The sequence below is a fragment of the Malurus melanocephalus genome, unplaced genomic scaffold (assembly GCF_030028575.1).
Source record: "Malurus melanocephalus ecotype Western Australia unplaced genomic scaffold, MMel_1.1 scaffold_878, whole genome shotgun sequence".
Lineage (NCBI taxonomy): Eukaryota > Metazoa > Chordata > Aves > Passeriformes > Maluridae > Malurus > Malurus melanocephalus.
The window spans coordinates 94068-102184 of record NW_026624110.1 but is presented as its reverse complement, the minus strand read 5'-3'; the positions used below and the strand labels follow the sequence as shown (position 1 = coordinate 102184).

Below are 8117 nucleotides of genomic sequence, written 5' to 3'. Positions count from 1 at the left end.
TGACTCAGCTCCAGCYGTTCCCTCGGGTCCTGACAAAACACACAGCAATATCCCTCACCATTCATTAGAATCCTCCTGTAACTGATGGAGAGCAGCTCTGTGCTCCAGGAGCASACTGTGCTGGGCTCTTCCTTGGGCACATTTCTGTCCCTGCACTGSGACAGCTCCTGCTGGAAATCACAGCAGCCAAACCCAGGAACTGTTTGCAAACAAAGCTGACAGATGTGACTCAGGCTTTGTTCCTGAGCTATCAGGAGTGTCTGCCTTCAGTCCCATCTGTAAAGGCAGTCAGGGGGTGCTGCTTTTCCCTGCTGTGAGGAAATGTCTGGAGGCATTGGTACCTTGTCTCCTGGCTGGGGACGCATCACGGACACGCGGTCATATCCTTTCCGCAGCAGCACCCAGAGAGCATCCAGCTTCCCCTGCAATGAAAGAACACAATGAAAGGGTGTTTGTTATGCTCTGTGCAAAGTGCAGGGACAAGGCAGCTTGGGCCCCACAGGTTTTACTCCATGGTTTTCAGTGCCTGTGGAAGATGCTGGACAGCAATGTTTTCTCTCACAGAAACTTGCTCTGAACTYGCTGCAGGCGCAAAGGAAGAGCATTCAGATGTCTGACAGGTAACAGGGTGTGACCTTTCCAAAGGCAGAGTGTGACTCAGGTACCTGCTGGGCTCAGAGAGACACTGACACCTGCTCAGCTCCTGACAGCCCTGCCAACAGAATGGTAAATTGTGGAGGAAAGGGGCCCCACAAGCCCTGATTCTGAAACTCAGCCAATTATTGTGTATGACTGAAGCCTGAGAAAAGAAAGGGAGTGTTGACAGCCTACAAAGAAGAAGAATGCCACATCCTTGAAAAAAGTAAATTAGAATATAGAATTGATAACACAGGTAGCTGAAAATTATAAGCATTACTAATACTGTAGCTTTTACAAACTCACCAATTATGTTCTGATTACTAATTAAACAGCTGTCTCTTTACCAATATATGTTTAACACAAATGTATATACTAGTTACTAAAGTAGATAAAAGAGACTTATCCCACAATAAAGTCCTTCTTTTTTTCTATTTTTTCACCCACGTTTTGTGTATTTTGTATCTATTCTTTTTTGTCGCTGTTTAGACAGCAGCAACATTAAATCAGTGCAGGCAGTGAGCAGTGAGCTCATGCGATGCCTTTCTGAGCTGCTGCAMTCCTGCTCTGGCTGAGCAGCTCATCTCCAGCTCTCGGTGGTCACTGTGACATGGCAAAAAGTATTCTGATTTATGCCTCAAAGCAGTCTGCTGGGGAGAAGGGAGTGCAAACCCATCTCTGCACTACCAGGAGAGCTGAGCCCCAGACAGATCATCTGTCCCGGCAGCCACCAGGACAGGTCCCACCCAGGCTCCCCGGGCCCTCCCAATGTGTCAGCTCAACCTTGCACCTTTTTCAGGCAGTAACAATCACCTTTCCAAACCCTCCAGTCCCACTCTGAAGGGCTGGAACTGTCCCCTCGCTGGGTGGTCTCACACCCCACACACCCAAACACACACGAGTRCACCAGAACAGACCTGGGTGAGGTCTGCTCAAACCCCCATGGATTGAAACCTCTTGTAGGCAGAGCTTGGCTGAGGTGTGATCAGAGCCTCCCTGCCCTTTCCTTCAGGGCAGCACAAATATTCACCCCTGACTGGAATTCAGCAGCCAGGCCTGAGGATACCCTCCAAATAAGCTGAACCAGGCCAGAAGGAGCTGCCCAGGGCTCTGCAATGCAGAAACATGCACCAAATCACCTGCCCTGGAACATTCATGTGCTGCTGAAGGATTCCTGCTCTATYCCCATTCCAGCAGGCCAGGGTTTCCTTTCCAAAAGGACTCAGCTCCTGGGAAAGCTGYGGGAGGGTTTGCACCAGGGCATACATACACTGCTCAGTGCAAGGCTACAGGTGTGTCACAAGTCAAGATTATTTGATCAAACCCTCTTCACATTAACTTTGTTTGATCCTCAGTCTGTTAAGTGCACAATACCCGGAGATTTGTGGAATTTCTGAAGAGGGTTWACAACAGCCAGCATTCATTAATGTTTCCATGGGTTCTGAATGTTCCAAGTGCTGTAATTTTAGAGCASCAACCATGAGTAAAATCCCTGTTAGCAAACCTCATTGTACCCACAGAGATGAGCTACTCTGAGAATGTACAAAGTTGTCTCTTGGAACAAAATTATTTTCTGCAGATAGGAGGATCAAACCCAAAGATCGGCTCCTGAGTGGATCCAGGAACTCCCGTCTGATCACTCTTTCCTGGAAATAAAGACTACAAAACTCTTGTGATTGAAGAAATGCCTGGTGCAACTACCATGGGACGGGATTAACAAATGGAAATGTGAGCTGGATATTGCAGAGCTGGTGGGGAAAGAGGGAGTAGCTTCATTCAGAGCAAGGCAGCTGATTTTCCTGAGGGCCTGGTCTGYGGGGGCCAGATCTGACAGTCAGGGAGTTTGGGAGGTTCTTTGTGACCCCAYGTCTCTGGTGTCTGACTAAACACTCCTTTTCATGGGGTAGAGTCCTTCTCTTCCCTTTCCAAGGAGCCATCAGGATCATAATCCTCTTTGAGATCTCTATTCCTCAACCAGTGTGTGCAGCCAATGGTTCAAAGCTTCTCTGGGAGCTGGAGGGACACATGGGTGGAGGCAGACACGTAGAATGCACAGAATTTGTTTCCATAGGATATGGGGAAAAGACTTCCTAAGGTGAGAGCCAGGAAAGTCTGTTACTCTCAAGGGAAGAAGCAAGAAACCTCTCTGTCAAATCTTTTTGCATTTGGACAGCAGAACCCTTAGRCCTGAGGGAAACCATCCCTTCCATTCCAATCCACCTTTCCCCTCACYGCAGAGCTGGTTGAAGCTCTTGATCTCCTGTCCACTCTGACAGCTTAAGAAATAAGTAACTTAGTCTTCAATTTCTCCTTTAGGAAACCAGAGGCAAGATGACAACTTTCCATGGAATAAAATAAAATTCCTTATTACTCTGCAGTCCTAATTTCCAAGAGCCTACCAAGATTTCTTGGGAAAAGCCAAGAGCTCCATCTTTGGGAGCCTCAGGGTCTGCCTGAGACGTTTGGGTAGAAGAGAGGGAGYGTGCATCATGGAAAGGATGATGGCTGAAACAATGAAATGGAAGCAGAAACCTCCCGTGCTCTCTGTGGATGGGCTSTGTCTCCGTGTCTGGAACTCCTCAGCAGCTGAAACATGGAGAAAAAAAGAGAAAGGTCTGGAGGCAAAGAAAGMCTTGAGTCCCACAAGATCTGGAGCCCAGAGAGAAGAAACTGTCGAGGCAGATGACAAATGAAGGAGGGCAGMGTTCCAGCTGTGGAATTTCTTTTGAATTCATGATTAATTCAGTGCTGTACTGACCCTGAGTTACCTCCGTGCTCCTGAAGCCTGCTGCTGTCAGGCAGACGCAATTTTGCACCAGTTTATAAACCCAAGCTGCACTTGGGCCTCCCTGGCAAGGCCACTGTGCCATGGCAGTTTGTGAACAGAGACAGGAGGGACAAAGGCTGGGGAAGGTGCCAGGAAAACCAGACCCAGGAGATGCTGGAGTTGCCTCCTAGCAGGGGTCACCTGAGGTTTTCTTTTGAGAGCACCATTGTTGCTTCAGCTGTGGGCTGTAGCCAGGTCAGTCTCTTGCTCCCAGTAATGAGTGGCAGGATGAAACAAAATGGCCAGAGAAGGTTTATGCTGGATATTGGGAAAAATTTCTTCACTGCAAGTGTTGTAAAGCCTTGGCACAGCTGCCCAGGGCAGTGGTGGAGCCACCATTCCTGGAAGKGTTGGAAAAACGTGTGGATGTGGCTCAAGGACATGGTTTAAGGTTGAACATGGTGCTTGTGCTGGATGGATGATTGGACTTGATGATCTTGGAGAGCTTTYCCAACCTTAATGATTCCATGACTCTCTGATTCACTTCCATCYACGTTTTGTGCTGCCCCTCCCTGTCAGATGAACCAAGGATTTGGCGAGTTTCTTAAGAAGTTTTTGGATTTGTCATTCCCCTTGGATTATCTGCACTGACTTTTCAAGCAGTTGAAATGACATTTTAAAAGCAGGATAATTCAGYTGGCACAGTGCTAAGAAGTAACAGCAGCAAATCAGAATAACAACAATAATAACCCCAATTGTTAAGTGTCAGTAGCCACATTTGGTAGCAAATAAATCTCTGGAGAATTWAAAAAAAACAATCTATCCACTCTCAGCTGTCTACCTACTTGTAGACATGACTCTGGGAAGACTGAAAWAWAGAGGGAAGAAGAACTTYWTCATAAAAGGCAGAACATTCTTAGYAGGGGCTGGYACTTGTGCAGTGTGAAGAGGAGGCCTGTGGGCAGCATGATAACTGGTCCTAAAATGTGAATTTCCTGGCTCTTTGTCAGATTCAAGGACCCTTGTTTCACTGCTTCTGAAGTTTAATCCCTTGCCTTCTCCTTTACCCACAAGTTTTTTAACCAGCTTGTTACAGACATATTTATCTGCTTCCCAAAGGGGGCTTCAGCCAGCCCAGGGGATGGGGTGGAAATGAAACATCTGCTGTAACCACGGAGCACTTGGAGCATGGGGATGAGGCAAAATTCAAGCTGAGTATCAGGAGACATTTGCAGTGGATGAGGTCTGTGAGCCTGTGAAATATTCCCCCCAAGAAGTGGCAGGAGCCTCTCTGTTATTTTAAACCCCAGAGTGGACAAAGCAGGATGGATTCCAGCCATTCCAGGCTSAGGGTCCACTCCCAGGCTGTTCCCACCTTCCCTGCCTGCCACGGCTCCGGGAGAGCTTCCCTGCAAATYCATCTTCCACACTCACACCTCCAGGACGAGGCTTTCTGCCAAGACTGCTGATGAATTGTGCCAATTTTRCTAATTCCTTATTGCCCAGGGAGAGCAACAGCAGGACTCTGCTCCATGGGAATGATCCTTCCTGGGTTTGTGGAGTGCTGATGATGTCYATCCAGGAAAGTGCTGGAGACAGTTATCCTGTCTCCATCCACAYTTTGGGTGCAGCTCAGTAAGGGGTGTGGTGGCAATTAATAATTAGGTAAATTCTTGTCCAGGATGCTAAATACTATCCAGATGTGGAACACTCCAAAGCTTTGGGAGTATTTGGATACTGGATTGAAACTGTCCTTATCCTGAATACAATTGAAATGGTAGATAAGAGACATTTCTAAAGGAATTAAGAACATACATCACCCATGAGATGCTGGTAATATTTGTAGGTGACCTTATTACTGAATTCTTGTTGTTATGAAGCAAAAGCTGTTCCAGAGTCAGAACTGAACCTCAGCCCTACATACATTGAATCTTCTCTCCAAGCCTCTCTTGAACTTTGGCGAATTTCCATCCTGGACACAGATCTGCAACAAACCCAGTTCCTCTTTCCAGAGCTGATATCCCATCATGCAGAATAAATCCTGAAAATCACTGAAAGTCTCCTGGGGCTGTGATCCAACAGCATCAGCTGGGGAAGGGGAGAAGCTCAGCAGCATCTCCTGYAGGAAAGGATGCAGCTCTCGAGGAATGAGCTCAGGGAACTGCACCCACATGGTTCCAGCTGTCTGAACARGTATTTGGGGCTCTTTGTCCTAAAATCAGTGTTTCTGTCAGCTCAGTTGCAAAAGCCAACCATGCAATCTTTTGGCTGGCTGAAGTCACTTCCAGAAGCAAGGACAACCTGCCAGGTGAGCCTGGTGTGTTTTCCAAGTGCAAAGGGAAATGATTTTCTGAATTTTCTGAATTTTCTGATGCAAAGGGATAGTGCAGCTCCTTGAGGAGCAGAGGGCAGCTCTGTGGATCGGTGTGTGCTGCCCTCCCCACCCAGAGCTGGGACTGTCRGCTCCATCCTGTCCCACCATGGGGATCAACAACCTTCCTGGAGTCATTACAGCACAAGTGCAAAGGACTTGTTGGGAGGCTCTGTTTATGAGATGATAATGTTGCAGGGGGAAAAGAGAGAAGGCGCTGGACCAAGTTTTCAAGGAGGTTCACGTTTCCAGATCCTTCAGAAACCACCCTGACTCCCTCAGCATCCCTGCCATCCCCACCCCATGATCAGTGATTGAGGAGAGCCAAAAACATGAGGCTGCTCCTGTTCCCATGGGCACATCCTGGAGCAGGTCTGTGCAGGGTGGGACATCTCCAGCCTGCCTCACAACACCTCTCAGCCTCCCCTGGCTGCTGCTGGGCAGGAAGGAAACAGGACAGTCAAGCCTCTGTTTTCCATCAGAGAGGCTCTTTCTCATTCCCCAGTATCAAGTTTAAGGCAGGCTCTATACACTGAAATATTTACTGTATGTGTTACACACACCCTCTGTGCCTGTGGAGGGAATTTGAGACCCTAAACCAACACCTCTGCTCTTCAGATCCAAACTCCAGAGATGCCAGGTTTGCACTTGGATATGATTTGGCTGTTTTCAGTCTTTTCTGAACCTGATAACTACAAATATGCTGGACTGAGGAGTGGTGTCATCATTTCCCAAAGGARTTAAACTTGAGAAACAGGAATGTGGAATTAATTTTTTCCTGTTCATTAGAGATGTCATACAGTCATTAAGCTGCCCTCCCTTCCTGAGAACAGCTGAATTTGTCCTGGATGCAAGAGATCAGCTTTCTGACACTGGAGTGCCCTTATAACACGTCTGAGTGATGCAATTCATTATATGTCTGCATGGTTTGCTCCTCTCATCCACGAGATTCAACCCATCCTGGAGAYATCCAGCAGCAATTTTCTTCCTACTTTTTCCCTTTTTTTTAAAGGAAAGAATCACAGAACTGTTGGGTTGGAAGGCACCTCTGGAGATCATCCAGTCCAGGGACCCATTCAGGATGTCTCCAGAAAGGGAGGCTCCAGACCCTGCCTGGGCAGCTGTTCCAGGGCTCTTCCACCSTCCATGAAAAGAAGTTCTTCCTCATGCTGAAATAAAATCTTGTGTTTAATTTATGGCCATTGCTCCCTGTCCTGTCACTGGGCACCACTGTAAAATGTCTGGTACCATCCTCTGACAATTTTGAGATATTTATCTCAAAATTGTCAGAGGATGGTACCAGACATTTTATTTTTTATTTTTTATTTATATTAATTTTTATTTTTCATTTATATGCATTAATGAGACCCCCTCTCAATCTTCTCCACACTGAACAGACCCAGCTCCCACAGTCTCTCCTCACAAGAGACATGCTCCAGACCCTTAATCATTTTTGGAAAAGATCCTGTTTATTTCCTACACCTCAAGGAATGTGCAGTGTGGACCTTTGCACCCTGAGCAACTCCCCAGAAGCTTCTACGCCCCAGGAAGAGATCAGGATCCTGTTCTGTTCTGAGAAGCAACGCAACCCCAAACCTGAGCAGCCAGGTGGCAATTCCCAATGTTTCACACACAGCTTCTCCAGCAGCACTGGAGATCAGGYTCTGATCAGGATAACAAACACATCTCCTGCTCCCAGCCAGGCAGGGCTGCRCTCACCTTGATGGGCGAGTACCACTTGCGAGGGGACGAGGGTCTGCGCATGCTGCTGCCGAGGTTCCTGGGCTCAGGAAACTCGTACTCTTGCTCTGGCATCTTCACCCTGGCGTTCTTGGCCTTYTCTAACTTAGCACCTTCTTCCGTGGAGCCCTTTTCTCCCCAGCGAACCTGGAAGGAGGGATCAGAGGGGTCAGGCCATGTCCCAGTGCTCTGCTGTGAGAACAGAGCCCTGCCTGCATTGCCCCAGGCTCCAGAGCCAAGCAATGCACAGGCTGCAACCTTTGTTTCYAGACTGCAGCCCAAATTCTGAACTTCTCCTTCTTTGTGGTTTATGGGAAATGTGGGAGTGGGGAAGGTTTTCAGAAACACTAAAACAATTTCCTTGTAATTTGCGTGGCAGTGCTGCCCAGTGTTTCCCAGGCATGGACCAGGACATTGCTGTACTGGAGGAAACAGGTGGCCCCAAACTTCAGGAATCTATGTTTGATTCTCAAATGCTCCTGTACAAAAATGATCTGGATTCAAATGTACMAAAAAAGCTTAAAGAAGTTTGTGCCAGTGTCCTGGGTTTTCTCCTGGGAAAATTGCAGGGGGTTGTTCCATCCCAGAACCCAGCTCAGCCCT

At 47.7% G+C, this 8117-nt stretch overlaps 1 protein-coding gene across 1 annotated transcript in view; it reads right to left on the bottom strand.

The window, feature by feature from the left end:
* Positions 1-266: 266 nt before the first annotated feature.
* Positions 267-8117, bottom strand: part of ANTXR1 (ANTXR cell adhesion molecule 1) — an 81001-nt gene continuing 73150 nt past the window's right edge. Inside the window, exons 16-17 of the mRNA XM_057385840.1 lie at positions 7494-7706; positions 267-422 (exon numbers count right to left, since the gene is read on the bottom strand). Of these exons, the coding sequence (XP_057241823.1) occupies positions 267-422; positions 7494-7706 (369 nt within the window). The remainder of the gene's footprint in view (positions 423-7493; positions 7707-8117) is intronic.